This window comes from Phasianus colchicus, chromosome 38, assembly GCF_987193195.1.
Source record: "Phasianus colchicus chromosome 38, bPhaCol1.hap1.1, whole genome shotgun sequence".
Lineage (NCBI taxonomy): Eukaryota > Metazoa > Chordata > Aves > Galliformes > Phasianidae > Phasianus > Phasianus colchicus.
Window position 1 is genome coordinate 1950052 of NC_143473.1, and position 16475 is coordinate 1966526.

A 16475-nucleotide genomic window follows, 5' to 3' on the forward strand; every position below is an offset into this window, starting at 1 on the left:
AAATCAGCATTTTCCCTTCACCCACCCCCTACCCCCCCCCCCCCCATTATAAAACACATAAATACAATATAAAACATCTGGCCACCGAAAAAAAGAAAAAAAAAAGAAAGAAAAAGCCATACACAGGGACAGAAACGCCCCTAAGGCACTGAGTGAGTAATAAATAAAGGCAGAATCAGGGCGGGGAGGGCAGGGGAGGGGGGGACGACAGGACCTGCCAGCCTCGTCTCCCTCTCCTCCTCTTCCTCCCCCCCCCATTCCCAGTTTTTAACCACTGGGACCGAGCACAGCGTGCCTCCCCCCACCCCAGGGATGCTACATCTGACATCTCCGCCTCCTTCAGCCCAAAGTTCCTGGCAGAGGGGGGGGAGGAAGGAAAGGAAGGAGGGGGGGGAGGGGTGTTCCCTTCCTCTGGGGAGGGGAACCAGCACCACATCCCTCATTCCGACACTGAGATACGGTCAAACACCGGGAGGCGGTGGGGGCTGCCCGGGTTGCCAGTGCTTCCCTCCGCCGGTCCGGGGCCATGCAGGAAGTGACAACGGGAGCCATACGGGCACGTCCCGCAACGTTGGAAGGTGCTGCACGGTTGCGTGCGGTACTTGGGGTGGCGACGGAGCCCCCGTAGCTCCTCGGGACCGTGGGCGAATTGACAGCGGGCACCGTAACGACAATGGCCGGTAGCGGTAAAAGGGCGACACAGTTCCGTTTTGTAGAGCGGGGACGGCGGCGAGGAAGGAGGTGATAAAGAGAAGTTGAACGGGGATGGAGGAGGAGAAAGCGACGGTGACAGCTGAGACGATTCGTTCGACGTCGGAGACAGAAGCGCCAAGCCGAGAGAGGAGAGTTGAACCGATTTGCGAGACGGGAACGGTAACGGGACGGTGCCGGGTGGGTCCGTGCCTAAAGTCAGAGCCGCCAAAGCCAGCAATGCGGCGTCGGAAGGCTGCGGGCGGGTCAGGCCGGGAGGAGCCCCGCGGAACCGAGGAGAGAAACCGGGAGGAGGAGGCACGGAACGACCCGACGGAGCGCTGAGGGAACGCAGGAGGCGGCCGAGCTCCGGTGACGGCGGGCACCAGGGGGAGCGAGGGGGGAGCGGAGGCTCCGGTTCGGAAGACGGCTGACCGCAAAACGGGCCCTGTGAGGGAGAAACGATCGGTGTCAGACGGGAACGGGATCCGGGGGGAAAAAAAAGAACCGGACGACGATCCGTACCTGAAGCAGCGGCTCCGGAGCTGGGCCAGCTGTAGCGGCAGCCATGGCGGCGAGAGAGGAAGAGCGGAACTGGCGCTCGGCGTTGAGCGGCGGGGTTTTTATAGCGGGGCGCTCCCGTGACGTCACGAAGGCAGGGTGGGCGTGGCCGGAAGTGGGAGCGAGGCGCGGCCATGAGCTCAGCGCGTGGATTGGGGGGGGGGAGGGGGAAGGAGGGATGGGGGGAGGGGTGGGGAGGGGACGGGACGTCAGCAAAGGGGAGAGGAGAGGAGGGGCGGCTCGGGGTGGGCTGGGCTGAGTCATTGTGCCGGGAATTGCGGATCGGGGCGTGGGTGAACGATGTCGTTTACCTGGATTTGAGCAAGAATTTTTGACGCTGCCCCCCCCCCCACCCCCCCCTCCTCCCCTCCCCCCCCCCCCTTTATCTGCAAATCTTTATCCGCATCTTTATCTGCAAACTGAAGGGACGTGATTTAGCGCAGGGTTGTTAGTTAGGGTGATACGGATAGGTCGTGGTTGGACTCGATGATCTTTAAGGTCTTTTCTAACCTGAGTGATTCGATGATTCTATGAAGGGATGTGGATGTGATGGGGGGAGCGACGGGTGGATCAATGGGATCCTGGGCTCCATCAGAAGAGGGGTGGCCAGCAGGGACAGGGAGGTGATTGTCCCCCTCTGCTCTGCTCCTGTGAGGCTCCATCTGCAGCACTGCCTCCAAGTGTGGAGCCCCCAGGACAAGAAAGACAGGGAGCTGTTGGAGAGGGTCCAGAGGAGAGCCACAAAGATGAGCAGGGGGCTGCAGCACCTCTGCTATGAGGACAGGCTGGGGGAGCTGGGCTTGTTCAGCCTGCAGAAAAGAAGGCTGCGGGGTGAATCGTTGCAGCCTTCAGCACCTAAAGGGAGCCTACAGACAGGAGGGGAGTCAGCTCTTGGAAAGGGTCGATAACAGCAGGATGAGGGGAAATGGCTTGAAGTTGAAGGAGGGCAGATTGAGGTTGGAAATTGTTTGCTGTGAGAGCGGTGAGGTGCTGGAACAGCTGCCCAGAGAGGCTGTGGATGCCCCGTCCATCCCTGGAAGTGTTCAAATCCAGGTTGGATGGAGCAGCCTGGTGTGCTGTGAAACGTGGAGGTTGGTGGCCCTGCACGTGGCAGGGGGTTGGAGCTCCGTGATCCTTGAGCTCCCTTCCAACCCTGGCTATAGGGACCCATAGATTCCCATAGGGACTTACAGAATGACCTGGGTTGAAAAGGACCACAGTGATCATCGAGTTCCAACCCACTGCCATGTGCAGGGCTGCCAAGAGACACACAGGGACCCATAGATCCACATAGATCCCCCATAGAGATCCATAGATCCCCCATAGAGACCCACAGATCCCCCACAGAGACCCAGACATCCTCATAGGGACCCACAGACTCATAGAATGGCCTGGATTGAAAAGCACCATGATGCTCATCCAACTCCAACCCCCTGCCGTGTGCAGGGCTGCCAAGAGACACACAGGGACCCAAAGATCCCCCATAGGGACCCCCATAGACTCATAGAATGGCTTGGATTGAAAAGGAGCACAACGCTCATCTCATTTCAACCCCCTGCTATGTGCAGGGTCACCAACCAGCAGCCCAGGATGCCCAGAGCCACATCCAGCCTGGCCTTGAATGCCTGCAGGGATGGGGCATCCACAACCTCTATGGACAACCTGTTCCAGTGCCTCACCACCCTCTGGGGTGAAAAACTTCCTCCTAATATCCAACCTAAACCTCTCCTGTCTCACTTTAAAACCATTCTCCCTTGTCCTATCACTATCCACCCTTGTAAACAGCCATTCCCCCTCCTGTTTATCCATTCCCTTCAAGTATTGGAAGGCCTCAATGAGGTCTCCCCACAGCCTTCTCTTCTCCAAGCTAAACAAGCCCAGTTCCCTCAACCTTTCCTCACAGGAGAGGTGCTCCAGCCCTCTTAGTGCCCTCCTCTGGACCCTCTCCAAGAGCTCCACACCCTTCTCGTACCAGGGGCCCCAGGCCTGGATGCAGTGCTGCAGATGGGGCCTCACAAGAGCAGAGTAGAGGGGGACAATCACCTCCCTCTCCCTGCTGGCCACCCCTTTTTTAATGCAGCCCAGAACACAGCTGGCCTTCTGGGCTACAAAACACACACTGCTGGCTCACATCCAGCTTCTCGTCCACCAGAACCCCCCAAGTCCTTCTCTGCAGGGCTGCTCTCAAGGAGATCCTCCCCCATTTTGTATAAATACCTGGGATTGCCCCGACCCAACGCGGCACCCTGCACTCAACCTTATTGAACATCATTAGGTTTTCATGGGCCCAATTCTCCATCCTGTCCAGGTCCATCTGGATGGCTTCCCCTCCTGCCAACGTATCGACTGCACTGCTCAGCTTGGTGTCATCACGTTGCCTCCATATGGATGATCCCTCCCCCAACGCACACCTCAGTGTACAGGCAATCCCCCCACACGTAGGGTGACATCCTCTACATATATCTGACCCCCACACAGCTCAGAAACACCCCCCCACGAATCCTCAGGGATGCTGCCATGCACGTGGGTGCCTTTATTGTCACAGTGGCTGCCCGCTTCCTACCCCCACGACCTCATCAGGGCCCCCCCGTGGGGGGCAGCTTGCCGGTGATCTTGTTGGCACCCTCCAGCAGGGCGTTGTGGATGTCCTTGGCGCCTGCAATCTGTGCCTTGATGAGGGGCAGGTATTGGGTGTAGGGGAGGCTCTCACCGGCAGCTCCTTCGCCTTTGGGAGCTGCTGGCACCAACGCAGGTGCGTGCTTTGCACTGTCGAAGCTCTGTGAGAGGCACTCGTGCGCCAGGCGCTGGGGAGGGGGTGTCACCAGAGGGGACACGGGTCTGCGTGTGTGCCAAGGGGGGGTGGGGAGGGGGGAGGGGATGGACGACAAGGAGTGTGCAAAGGACATTGCCAAAGGGAAATGGAAAACGGGAGGGAGGGGGGCACAAACAGCACTTGGAGAGCCACTCACAAGGCAGAGCTCGAGCTGATCGCACAGCGCGTAGAACTCCTCCAGGCTCTTGTCAAAGCGTTGCAAGGCTCCGTCGGCGCTCTTTCTGCCCGTGGGACACGGCCACCATCACCACCAATGTCACCACATGGCCAGGGTGACACTGGGGGGGCCAAGGAAAGGAGCCTAGAGAATGACTGGGGGGAGGTGGGGGGCAGGGGAGGGGGCGTGTGGAGGCTGCTGGGGGCAGGGAGAAGAGCCTGGGGAGTTTGGGTAGGACCGAGGGAAACCGGTGGGGGTCTTGGGGAGGGGGGGAGGGGGGTGCTGGGATGGGATTGGGGGCCTGCAGGTGAGCACCCTGCCGGGCTCACTCACTGCCCGTTGTCGATGTTGGAGTTCTGCACCAGGTTCTGCGCCGCCACCTTCATCAGCGTCTGCGAGGGGAGCACAGCGGGTCACGTAAGGCGGGATCCCACACCGCCGGCCCAGGGCTCGTCCCCTCCCCCCCAACGCCCCGAGAGCGGCTCGCCCGCCCCACACCGCCAGGCCCCGCCCCACACCGCCAGGCCCCGCCTACCTGCAGGCTTTCCTTCAGTTGCGGGATGAGCAACCGGAATCGCTGCACCGGGTCGAAGTCCTGCGCCTGCGCGGCCGCCACCTGCGCCGGAAGCGGCGGTCCCGGTCCCGCTCCTTGTCCAGGTCCGGGAGCGGCGGACAGCGGCGGCGGCGCAGGCGCGGCTTGCGGTCCCGGCGGCTGCTGTGAGGGCGCCGCCATTTTCCCGCTATTCCCTTCACTTCCGCTCCCAGTCGGCCTCGCGCGCCCTCCCTCCCACCGCGCGCCCGGAAGTGACGTCACACCCGAGGGCCCTCTCACCTACCGGAAGTCTTCCTTTCGCTTCCGGTCGCGGCTGTCCAGCTCGGTGCCTGCGCAGGACCGACGCCGCCTCCCGGCACCGTCATGGCGCCGACCATCCAGACGCAGGCGCAGCGGGAGGAGCCGGGTCACCGGTACGTCACGGCTGTGACGTCACGAGCGAGGGGCGTGACGTCAGAGGGCTGCGGGACTCTCCCCTCACTCCCCCCCCCCCCCATCCCCTCTGTCTCCCCACAGGCCCAGCTCCCACCGAACGCTGCCAGAGAGGTGAGGGGGGGGCTCGGTTTCTAAAGGGGAATCCAAGGGGGTCTCGGTTTCCCCCCCCCCCCCTCGCTGACAGCGCTGCCTGCAGGTCGGGCGTGGTGTGCCGGGTGAAATACTGCAACAGCCTCCCCGACATCCCCTTCGACCCCAAGTTCATCACCTACCCCTTCGACCAGAACCGGTAAGCTGGGGGTAATAATGGAGGCGGTGGGGTCCCGGGTTGTTTAGAAAGGAATTTCGGGTTCTGGGGGAGGTCCTGGGACGTGTCGACGACGTCAGAAACAGGGCTGCCAGCAGGAGCAGGGAATTGATCGTCCCCCTGTGCTCAGCTCCGGGTAATGTGTTCAGTTTTGGGGTCTGGTTGGGTCGATGTGTGCAAAACCTGCAGCAGGCTGTGATCCAGGGGTTGAAGAGGGTCGCTGCAAGCGAACTTCTGTTATGGCACCTGGCTTTTGTGTTGCAAACGCCTCTTGACAACTCTTCAACTCTCTGAAAGGGGAGATAACAGCAGGAGGAGGGGAAATGGCTTGAAGTTGAAGGTGGGAAGATTGAGGTTGGATGTCAGGGGGAAATTGTTTGCTGTGAGAGTGGTGAGGTGCTGGAACAGCTGCCCAGAGAGGCTGTGGATGCCCCGTCCATCCCTGGAGGTGTTCAAGTCCAGGTTGGATGGTGCCCTGTGCAGCCTGGTGTGGTGTGAAATGTGGAAGTTGGTGGCCCTGCACGTGGCAGGGGGTTGGAGCTTCGTGATCCTTGAGGTCCCTTCCAACCCTGGCTATTCTGTGACTGCCAGTACTCTGATCTGTGACTAAGAAAGACACTGAGACCCTGGAGTGGGTTCAAAGAAGGGCAACAAAGCTGGTCTGGAGCACAGGCCTTGTGAGGAGTGGCTGAAGGAGCTGTAAGTGTTCAGTCTGGAGAAGAGGAGGCTCAGGGGAGAGCTTATTGCTGTATAACTAACTGAAGGGAGGTTGTAGTGAGCTGGGGGTCAGCCTCTCATTTAACAGTGATAAGGGAATAATAAAGGGAATGGCTTCAAGCTGCACCAGGGGAGATTTAGGCTGGACATTAGGAAATATTACTTATTTGAAAGAGTGGTCAGGCACTGGAACGGGCTTCACAAGGAGGTGGTGGAGTCACCGACCCTGGAGGCGTTCAAGGAACGTTTGGATTTTGTGTTGAGGGACATGGATTAGTGAGAACTATTGGTGATGGGTGGACGATTGGACTGGGTGATCTCGTAGGTCTTTTCCAACCTTGGTGATTCTGTGATTCCACATCACGCCCTCCAGGTTCGTGCAGTACAAGGCCACGTCTCTGGAGAAGCAGCACAAGCACGACCTGCTGACTGAGCCTGACCTGGGCGTCACCATCGACCTCATCAACCCCGACACCTATCGCATCGACCCTGGTGGTGAGCTCAGCCCTTAGGGGTGTCCCTTCCCCTTGGTGGGAGGCAGAGGGGACCCAACGCTGGGGAGATACTGGAGGATTTCTTTGGTAGTTCTCCTGGACCCGGCGGATGAGAAGCTGCTGGAGGAGGAGATCCAGGCACCTACCAGCTCTAAGAGGTAACAGCGGTTCCAGGGCTCTCCCTGGAACTGGTAGGGGAACAGATCTCCCCCCAAATCCTTGGAAGAACCCTCTGTCACACACCCCACCCGTGGCCCAGGTCACAGCAGCATGCGAAGGTGGTGCCATGGATGCGAAAGACCGAGTACATCTCCACCGAGTTCAACCGCTACGGCGTGTCCAACGAGAAACCCGAGGTCAAGTGAGTCTGAAGGAGGGCACACGAGGGGCACAACCTCCTGATTTCACTCTCCAAACCTCCCCCACTGCCTCTCTGCCCATCCCTACCCAGGATCGGAGTCTCAGTGAAACAACAGTTCACAGAAGAAGAGATCTACAAAGACCGCGACAGCCAAATCGCTGCCATCGAGAAGACTTTTGAAGATGCTCAGAAAGCGGTGAGAAGGGATTGGGGGATGGGGGCGGCTTGGGGTCTCCCACCCTGCTTTTGGGAGTAGAGGGGGGGGACCATCTTGACCCCATCCTGTGCGGTTCTCCCCCCGCCCCCTCTCCCTTCAGATCACACAGCACTACAGCAAACCTCGTGTCACCCCCATCGAGGTCATGCCTGTCTTCCCTGACTTCAAGGTACGGTGAGGGGTGCATGAGGTGTTTAGGGAGGGAATGGGGGTCTGTTCATTGTGACCCCACCCACCTCTGCTTTTTTCCCTGCTCCAGATGTGGATCAATCCCTGTGCCCAAGTCATCTTTGACTCGGATCCAGCGCCGAAGGACACGAGTGGTGCCGCAGCGCTGGAAATGATGTCCCAGGCCATGATCAGGTGAATAGGATACAGATGGACCACAAGGGCTGAGGAAGTGGATGACGGTTGCCCCCAAGGCTGAGTTAACATTTTCCTGCCCACAGGGGAATGATGGACGAGGAGGGGAACCAGTTTGTGGCCTATTTCCTTCCAGTGGAGGAGACGCTACGCAAACGGAAGAGGGATCAGGAGGAGGAGATGGACTATGCCCCCGAGGACGTGTATGAGGGGAGTGGGCTTAGGGCTGGGGGAGCCCTTAAAATGGTGAAGGAGGGCACCCTACAGACTTGCACAACACAGATCAAGAGCATCCTATGGATTTTTTTGGAGATGGTCTGAAAGGAGGAGGGAGGCGATGGGCTGGCAGCAGAGAGGGATGGTTTGGAGGGGGAGGTCGTACCGTCCCAGTTAATTCTTGCCTCCTGACCTGTATTCCCTCACCAGATACGACTACAAGATTGCACGTGAGTACAACTGGAACGTGAAAAACAAAGCCAGCAAGGGCTACGAGGAGAACTACTTTTTTATCTTCCGGGAGGGTGACGGTGTTTACTACAACGAGTTGGAGACCAGGTGAGTTTGGAAGCCTCAGTTTACAAAGAGTCTTCAGGGAGTCCAAACAGGGCTGCCTGACCCCCTCTGCCCCTCAGGGTGCGGCTGAGCAAGCGGAGAGCGCGGGCAGGGGTGCAGTCAGGCACCAATGCAGTGCTGGTGGTGAAGCACCGTGACATGAATGAGAAAGAATTGGAAGCACAAGTATGACCTTCCCTCCCCCAGCAGCCCCCCCTGTCTTTTTGGGATACCTCCCATGTTGTGTCCCCCTCCCCTCCCACCCCTCGCAGGGGGCAGCTGAGTTTCTCTTCCCTTGCAGGAGGCACGGAGGGCGCAGCTGGAGAACCACGAGCCTGAGGAAGAGGAGGAGGAAGAGATGGAGGCTGAGAAGGAGGCAGCAGGCTCAGGTGAGCAGCGTTGGGGGCGTTCCTTACGTGGGGAGGGGGGGTGTCTGCTTTGATGGCTCGCTCTCTCTCTGATCTCTCTCCCTAGATGAAGAGCGGGAGAAAGGCAGCGAGAGCGAGGGAGCAGCAAGCGGTGATGAAGAAGAGGAGGCTGAAGGCTCTGGTGCCAGCAGCAGTGAGCAGGGAGGTTCAGCCCGCAGCGAGGATGAAGCAGAAGACGAAGAGGAGGAGGAAACCAGGGGGGCCCGCCAGGGGGGCAGCGATGCCGCCCGCGCTGCCCGTGATCAGGAAGAAATCTTTGGCAGTGATGATGATGAGGATGAAGAAGACGACGACGAGGAGGAAGAGTCAGAAGGTGGAGGCAGTGAGGGGGGGCCACCCCGCAGCCCTCGCCTCAGCCCCAGCGAAGCTTCAGATGATGAGAGCCCCAGTGAAGCCTCTGACTCCTCCAGCGACTGATGCTGGGGGGGGGGAGAGGAGAATCTGTGCCCCATTCCCCCCCCCCCCTCTGCCACGTAGGGGAGAAAAAGGTGATGGGGGTGGTTGGGGTGGTTGGTTTTTGTTTTGGTTTTTTTTTTTTTTTTTTTTAATTTTATTTTATTTTTATCTTTAATAACGTAGTCATGGTTACCAGCCATAGTCATAACAAAAGTTATTCATAATAAAATGTATCTAAAATAACGTTTCTATCTCGAGGGCCGTGGCGCTACGTGTACAAAGGGGAGGCTGTACCGACCGGGGCAAAAAGGGGGGGAAGGGGAAAAGGAGGAAGGGAGGGGGGGGGGGGCAAGAGGTGCCAGGGCCACCCATTTTTCCCTGGGGTATCAACGTGTACCTAAATCAGGGGGGTGTGTGTCGTTTCCCCCATTCCTCCCAGGGCACGGGGGACACAGTGACAACGCCACCCCAACCCTTCCCTCCCCCTCCCCCCCTTCTCCTCCTCCTCCTCCCATCACCATGGGGGAGCTGCTCTTGCTGGGGCAAATAATATTAATATAATAATAATAATAATAATAATAATAATAATAAAGATAAAGAACGACGACAACAAAAACAAAAAAAAAAACAAAAAATAGGGGATTATTAAAAAAAAAATAATGTTAAACGCAACAAAAACCTCAACTGAAAAAAAATGGGCCAGGAGAGCCCCGCCCCCACGTGCAGCCCCTGTAGTGTTCACACGCCCTGCACACGCGTGCCCCCCACCCCCACCTTCCCCCCCCCCCCCCACCCCTTCCCCAGCAAAGTCATTGGCCCCAGGAGCCCCCCTTGGTTGTACAGGGATTAGGAATGTGCCCCCCAACCTGGCCTTAGTGGATAAAAGAGGGAGGGAATTCCCCATTTCCCCCCCCCCCACCACCTCCTCCATCGCCCACATCCCCCCACATAAACATTTTAGGGCCCCCCCCAGGGTGGGGTCAATGATCACAGCACAGAGTGGGGTGGGGGGGGGGTGGAGGAGGAGGAGGAGGAGGAGGAGGAGGAGGAGGAGGAGGAGGAGGAGGAGGAGGAGGAGGAGGAGGGGGGGGGGTAACAATGGGTGCAGCACCCCTGCGGTAGGGGCAGGGCCGTCAGATGGTTGAGGTCTTGTCTGTGCCATCTGCAGGGAGATGGGAGAAGCGGGTCGGGGGAGATGGAAGTGGCACCTCTGGCCACCCTCCCTTCTCCCGTGCCTCATCCTCAGCAGCCCCCCCTCCCCTCCCTTTTCCCTCCCCCCCCCCCTTCCCCTGCTCACCCCCCAGCGCGTGCTCCGTCATGCTCAGGCACAGAGACTCCAGCGTGGGGTTGATCTCTAAGTCCGTGCCGGGGACGGGACATTCTGTAGGGCCAAGGAGGGGGGTAAATAAGGGAGGTGGGGGGGGGAGAGGAAAAAAGAGAGGTGGGGGGGGGAAGGGGGGAAGGAAGGAAAAAAAAAAACAGGGGGGGGGAGGGAAGGAAAGAAAAACGAGAGGGGAGGGGAAGGAAGGAAGGAAAAGAAGGAGGCAGGGGGGAAGGAAGGAAGGAAGGAAAAGAAGGAGGCAGGGGGGAAGGAAGGAAGGAAGGAAGGAAGGAAAAGAGGGAGGCAGGGGGGAAGGAAGGAAGGAAGGAAAAACGGGGCGGAGGGGGAAGGAAGGAAGGAAGGAAGGAAAAATGAGAGGAGAGGGGAAGGAGGGAAGGAAAAGAGGGAGGCAGGGGAGAAGGAAGGAAGGAAAAACGGGCGGCGGGGGGGGGAAGGAAGGAAGGAAAAACGGGGCGGGGGGGAAGGAAGCAAGGAAGGAAAAACGGGGCGGGGGGGGAAGGAAGCAAGGAAGGAAAAACGGGAGGCAGGCGGGGGGAAGGAGGGAAGGAAAAGAGGGAGGTGGGGGGAAGGAAGGAAGGAAGGAAAAGAGGGAGGCAGGGGGGAAGGAAGGAAGGAAGGAAAAATGGGAGGCAGGGGGGAAGGAAGCAAGGAAGGAAAAACGGGGCGGGGGGGAAGGAAGGAAGGAAGGAAAAACGGGGCGGGGGGGAAGGAAGGAAGGAAGGAAAAACGGGCGGAGGGGGAAGGAGGAAAGAAGGAAAAACGGGGCGGAGGGGGAAGGAGGAAAGAAGGAAAAACGGGGCGGAGGGGGAAGGAGGAAAGAAGGAAAAACGGGAGGCGGGGGGTGAGGGCACATGATGCTGTCCCCCCCCCCGACCCCAAGGTTCAGTTTGGACTTACCCTGGGGGAAGGCAAGCAGGGCCTGGGGTGAGGTGTGGACGGGCAGCGAGTGGGTGCGCTGCACCACGCTGCGGCTCCCCGGGGCACCCCCAGCCCCCCCGCTGCTGAACCACAGGCTCTGGTGGATGAGGAGAGCAGGTGGTAAGATAAGGTAGTAGGGGAGGGGGGGAAGCAAAAAAAAAAAAGGCACCCCCATAAAGATCCCAGCATCCAAAGGCTCCTCTGACCCCCTCCTATCTACAGGAGAGCTCCCCCAAATGTGAAGACCCCCCCCCAGCACCTGGCAATGACATCCTCCTCATCCAGGGGATGATGCAGAAATGAGGAGGGGGAGAAAACCAAGGCGGCCCGCTGGGGGGGGTGGGGGGAGCAGCAATGCTCTCCCCCAACCACGAAACCCCCTCGCTTGGCAATAACACCCTGCACATCCAGATGTGGTTCCCATTGTAGGACCCTCCCCAAAAAACCACCCCAATTCCCCAGGACCCCATCGCCCTTCTTAACGGGTTCTTAATTTCCACGCTCCTGCTTTAAAACCATCAACCCCACGACTCCCACACCACGAGCCCCCCCCCACCCCGACTGCGTCACCACCACTCACCTGGCGTCCTTGCGCTCCAAGGGGGGTGGCACCGAGGGGAGGTCTTGGGGTAGGACCCCCCCCAGCAGGGCCCAACAACCCCATGCGGGCGGGGGGCAGCGCACGGGGGGGCAACGCAAAGGGGCGCTGCCCCCGCCGCCCCCCCGCCCCTCCCACAGAGCCAGCTATGGGGAGTGAGTTGGAGCCAAAGCCCCAGCTGCAGGGCAGGAGAGAAACAAAGTGAGGGAGAGGGAACAGGACAGCACCCCCAACCCCCCCTGTTCCTCCCTCCCCACCCTGCTCCCCCAGAAAAGGCACTGGGATAACCCAGACTCCACCCAGGGGAGACAGCTGAAGGGTCTTTAAACCCTTCAGATGGAAAATGGGGCATCTACAGGACAGAAAGAGGCAGAAGAGCAGCTTGAAAACTTCTACCCAGGGGCAGAGGGAGCACAGGGGACAAAGAGGAACATTTAGGTGGGGGGGTTCCAGGCTCCCAGGGGGATACAAGTAAGGGAAAATTCAGGAGTCGGAGATCCCAGGGTGGGTGAATAAGGCACCGAGGGGAACAAAGCGGGCGTTGGGGTGAGGTCCACGTAGAATTGAGGCCCCCCCACAAGCCCTCCTACCCTTTGGGAGGCCGGTAGCCCTGGCCATCAAGTGGCACCTTCTTGGGGAAGGCGCGGAGCAGCTTCAGGACCTGCTGCTTCCAAGACAAGAGCCTCTTCTTCTGCGTCTCTGTGAACGCCTGTGGGCGCAGGGGAGGCCATGAGGTGGGTGGGATGAAATGCAAGGTCCTGAGCCCCTCCCCAGACCCCAAAGCTCAATCCTACCTCGTGGCTCAGGCACTTCTCAAGGAGCTGGAGGTAACTCGTGATGTTCTCCTCATCTGGCCGTGACACCAGCAGCTGGGTGCAGACTGGGGGATGGGGGGGGGGGACATGTCAGTGGGGCCAGGGCATGGTGCTCCCTCCCCCCCACAGCAGCCCACCTCACAGACTTGGGGTCCCCACCTTTGCCCATGACACGAGTGAACTGCCCTGGGATGTCTCCATCAGGGACGGGGGCTGCAGGGGCCTCAGTGTCAGCAGCTGGGTGGGGGGCAAAGGCATCGGCAGCCCCTGGGGGAGCCCCATCATGTGCTCCATTAGCAGGGGGGGCAGGTGGGGGCCTGAAGGCCTTGATGGGCGTCACCATGATCTGCTGCAGCTCCTGCAATGCTGTCCACAGGTTCCCACCTTCCAAGATGTCCTGCAGGGATGTAGAGGCAAGCAATTAGCATAGGGAGGGGCACGGGGCAACCAAATAACCCTGGAAACACTGAAGGAGCACAAAAAGCATCTGAGATCATCAGGGACAACCCCCCTGCCCCCCCCCCCAGCTACGTGAATGTGGGTGAGACCAATGCCACGACACAGAGGGTGAGGAAAACCTAGAGCAAACAGAAGCCACCACTGGGAGGGGGGGGTAAACAGGGGGCACAAAGCCACCCCCCCCGCTCACCTTCTCCAGTGCTTTGAGAACGCTCTGCCGCTCCCGCAGCTTCTGGATGCTGAGGGCAATCTTGTGCCGTGCGCCCTTGGTGACGTTCTGCAGTGACAAGGAAGGACCAGAAGGGAACGTGAGGCACGTCCTAAGCTTGGGGGGATGGAGATTGGATGAAAAGGGGTGGGGGGGAGAAGAGGACGCAGGGCAGCATGGCTCACAGGGCAGCATGGCTCACCTGTGACTCCAGGTGATGTTCTGTCAGCGTCATCATCTCCTCATACGTCATCTGGGAGAAGAGGGCTGCGTACTTGTGGAGCCTCAGACTCTTCAGCCAAGAGGGGACATCTAAGGGGGGGGGAAAAAAGCACGATTTGGAGCGGTGAGGTGGCAACACCACCTCATCTCCGCATTTCCCTCCCCCTCCCACCCCCCAAGAAAACCCCCTTCAACCTTTCATGCCGCTGCCATCCTCCTGAAAGGTGTTACGGCCACCGGTGGGCTCCTCGGTCTGCTCACTGCCCGAGGAGGCCACGCTGCTCTGGGGTGAGAGGGGCGCGTGGTCGCCGAAGGGGGTGCGAGGGGGCCCTGGCTCCTCGCCCCCCCCTGGCCATTCACTGCTGCCCCCCTGGGGGCTGCCAGGCACCAGCGACAGGGAACGCTTCAGTGGGCTGGGGTGCAGCTGGCAGGGCAGCGCTGCGGAGAGGCGGCTGTTGGGTCCAGGTCCCACCCCCTCCTCCCCCCACCCCCTCCTCCAGTCCCCTTATTCCACCCCCGTATTTCCTTTAGTCCCTTTTCTGGTCCCCATTGTCCTTTTTACCTCCCGCATCCTCCCAGATTTATTTCCATCACCTCCTCCCCCATTTGCGTTCCCCCCATCCCAGATTCTCCCCCCCTCCCCCCACCCACCTTAAACTCTCAGGCCCCCCACAACCCTTTTACCCTCTCCAGTCACCCCACCTTGCCTCTTCAGAACCCCTTCCAGTTCCCCCTGCCCCCCACCCCCCACGCAGCTCAGTTATTCTTTCCCACATCCCCATGCACTGCCCCCCCCCCCCCCCCCAGCCCTACTCACCTGTGCCCCCCAGGCCATTGCCACTGCTGGAGGGGTGAAAAGGGGGGTGGCCATTTTCCCGAGGAGCTGCTTCAGGCCAGGGAGGCCCAATCTCAGGGGGTCCGTGCTCAGGCCAGTCGTGGGGGGCACGGCGGGGTGGGGGGGGTGCAGCATCAGGGCGAGGAGGGGGACGTGGTGGCTGCGGGGTTCCGGCCAAACGTTCCTCCAAGTGGCCCAACCACAGGGCCAGTGCACTGCGGTCATCCAGGGTGGTGGCAGGGTGGATGAGGGCATAGGAAAGGAGCTGTCGGCTCTCCTCCACGCATCGGTTGCTCTCGATGGCGTAAGCCAGCACTTTCTGCAGCCGTTTCATGTATTCAGCCTTGGCAGCCGCATTGCCCGGCTGCAACAGGGGTAGGTGGGCCAGCAGCAGGGCCACTGCTGCCTCTGCTGGCTCCTGTGGCCACTGACTGATGGCAGCTGGGGAAGGTGAAGGAGCAGTAGGTTAGGGGGGAGAAAGAGGGGGATGTTCCCCAGCGTGACGACAGCGAGGGGGCAAAACCTTCCAAGGATAACGACAGCACCTCAACCACCCCCCGGGGAGCAGCAAGAGGTGTGGAATCCTGGAGAAAGAGAGGGACCCCTCACCTCACACCTTGCAGAACGGGAGCTCACCACCCACTAATTGCACCGAGAGCCCATTTGGCCACCCAGACCCACAGCAAAGGGCATCCCGAGCTTCGCACCGAGAGTCACCAGGGCCAAAAAGGAGCAACTCAGAGCTGGGGGAGGAAGCTCCCACTCACCGGCGCTATTGGCCTCAGCCTCGAGGAGGTGGATGTCAGCACAGTCGGCCAAGGAATGCTCGAGGCAGAGCTGCAGGAAGCGCGCCTGGGTGCGGGTGACACGCTTCAGCAGCGAAAGCAACGCCACGGTTTGCTCACATTCGTTCCAACCTTTAAACCAACCGGCCACGATCCCCACCTGGTCCCGGAACATCATGGCGAGTAAGGGGGGCAACGACGGGGGAGGGGGAAGGGGGGGAAAACACGGGCCCGGCCGTGCCCCCCCCCTCACATGGCGGCAGCGCGGGGGCCGCGAAGGGGCCTGAAGTCGCTCTCGGTGGCCACCGGGGCCGGCGCGGGCATGGGGTGGGTTGGAGGCCCCGAGGGCTGCGGTCGGGTCCCGTCGGTGCGCAGAGAGAACCTCGGAGACGCCTAGGGAGAAAAGGGGCTGAGAATGGCAACGGGAAAAGGAACGGGAGCAGCTCAAGGCCCGGCACCACCGACGGTCGAACGCTTTGGGGAGATGGGAGCGGAGATACGCGGGGAGCGGGGCAGCTCCGGGGCGGCGGGGCCCAGCCCGAGGGCGGAGGCGGCACCGGGGAGCGATCACGCGAGGCCCGATCCGGGATAGGCCGCAACCGGAGCGGTAAGGAAGCGTAGACCGCGAAGAAAGGCCGCAGCCCGGCCCGAGGATCCGGAAGGGCGGAGAAGCCGAAGCCCGGGCCCGGCTCCGCACTCACCGCCGCCACCGCAGCTGCGCTCACAGGCGCCGTCGCCGCCGCGCAACGTCAACGCGCACGGCACGCACGGTGCGTCACCGCGCCACCGCGCATGCGCCTCCCGCCTCGCCCCGCCTCTTCCGCTGCCCTCGCGGCTGCGGCCAATGAAAACGCGCTACGGCTGGGAGGCGACATCCGCCAGAGGTTTGCCCGCCCCCTCCGCCCCGCCCCGATTTCTCATTGGACGGCGGTGCTGCCAATGGGATGGAGCCGGGCGGAGGGGCGGGGCGGTAAGCGCGGCCACGCCCCTTTGCGCAAGCTCCGCCCCCATCCGCGGTCACGCTGAGCGCTGCGGGGCGTGGCCTAACGGAGGGGCGTGGACTATAAGGGGTAGTGGGCGGGGCTTGAAGTGGGCGTGGTCTCGCAGGGGGCGGAGCCTCGGCCGCCGCGGAGCCGTCGCGCGGTGCTGCCGTCCACGCGGCCCCGCGCACCGTGCGGGACCCCCGGTGCGGGAAAGCGGCCCCGCCCCGCCCCGCCCCGTTCCGCTCC

General features: G+C 60.8%; 4 protein-coding genes across 8 annotated transcripts; 1 reads left to right on the forward strand and 3 right to left on the reverse strand.

Moving 5' to 3' along the window:
• Positions 1 to 44: 44 nt before the first annotated feature.
• On the reverse strand, positions 45 to 3524 carry ZFP36 (ZFP36 zinc finger CCCH-type). The gene is made up of 3 exons (XM_090129858.1): positions 1762 to 3524; positions 1216 to 1562; positions 45 to 1138 (listed from the first exon to the last, which is right to left on the reverse strand). Exons 1-3 carry the CDS (start codon positions 1841 to 1843, stop codon positions 440 to 442), a joined length of 1128 nt encoding a protein of 375 aa, XP_089985984.1. The 5' UTR covers positions 1844 to 3524; the 3' UTR covers positions 45 to 439.
• Positions 3525 to 3759: 235 nt separating this feature from the next.
• Positions 3760 to 5066, reverse strand: MED29 (mediator complex subunit 29). 2 transcript variants are annotated; one of them, XM_031607134.2, is made up of 4 exons: positions 4777 to 5066; positions 4575 to 4633; positions 4221 to 4305; positions 3760 to 4089 (listed from the first exon to the last, which is right to left on the reverse strand). In XM_031607134.2, exons 1-4 carry the CDS (start codon positions 4972 to 4974, stop codon positions 3958 to 3960), a joined length of 474 nt encoding a protein of 157 aa, XP_031462994.2. In that variant the 5' UTR covers positions 4975 to 5066; the 3' UTR covers positions 3760 to 3957. The 2 variants fall into 2 exon arrangements, with proteins under 2 accessions (XP_031462994.2, XP_031462995.1); XM_031607135.2 differs by having other exon boundaries at positions 3760 to 4055; positions 4777 to 5045.
• A 4-nt stretch (positions 5067 to 5070) lies between these two features.
• PAF1 (PAF1 component of Paf1/RNA polymerase II complex) lies at positions 5071 to 9189 on the forward strand. The gene is made up of 14 exons (XM_031607133.2): positions 5071 to 5207; positions 5311 to 5340; positions 5426 to 5518; positions 6627 to 6748; positions 6839 to 6905; positions 7007 to 7108; positions 7199 to 7304; positions 7426 to 7494; positions 7585 to 7688; positions 7775 to 7891; positions 8115 to 8243; positions 8321 to 8426; positions 8542 to 8629; positions 8715 to 9189. Exons 1-14 carry the CDS (start codon positions 5158 to 5160, stop codon positions 9083 to 9085), a joined length of 1554 nt encoding a protein of 517 aa, XP_031462993.2. The 5' UTR covers positions 5071 to 5157; the 3' UTR covers positions 9086 to 9189.
• Positions 9190 to 10091: 902 nt separating this feature from the next.
• SAMD4B (sterile alpha motif domain containing 4B) lies at positions 10092 to 16086 on the reverse strand. 4 transcript variants are annotated; one of them, XM_031607138.2, is made up of 13 exons: positions 15948 to 16086; positions 15229 to 15639; positions 14444 to 14902; positions 13822 to 14064; positions 13607 to 13716; positions 13387 to 13473; positions 12897 to 13134; positions 12717 to 12802; positions 12513 to 12631; positions 11905 to 12100; positions 11304 to 11421; positions 10362 to 10445; positions 10092 to 10226 (listed from the first exon to the last, which is right to left on the reverse strand). In XM_031607138.2, exons 2-13 carry the CDS (start codon positions 15422 to 15424, stop codon positions 10198 to 10200), a joined length of 1965 nt encoding a protein of 654 aa, XP_031462998.1. In that variant the 5' UTR covers positions 15425 to 15639; positions 15948 to 16086; the 3' UTR covers positions 10092 to 10197. The 4 variants fall into 4 exon arrangements, with proteins under 4 accessions (XP_031462998.1, XP_031462997.1, XP_031463000.1 ...); XM_031607137.2 differs by having other exon boundaries at positions 13387 to 13521; XM_031607140.2 differs by lacking the exon at positions 13822 to 14064.
• Between the last annotated feature and the right edge of the window lie 389 nt (positions 16087 to 16475).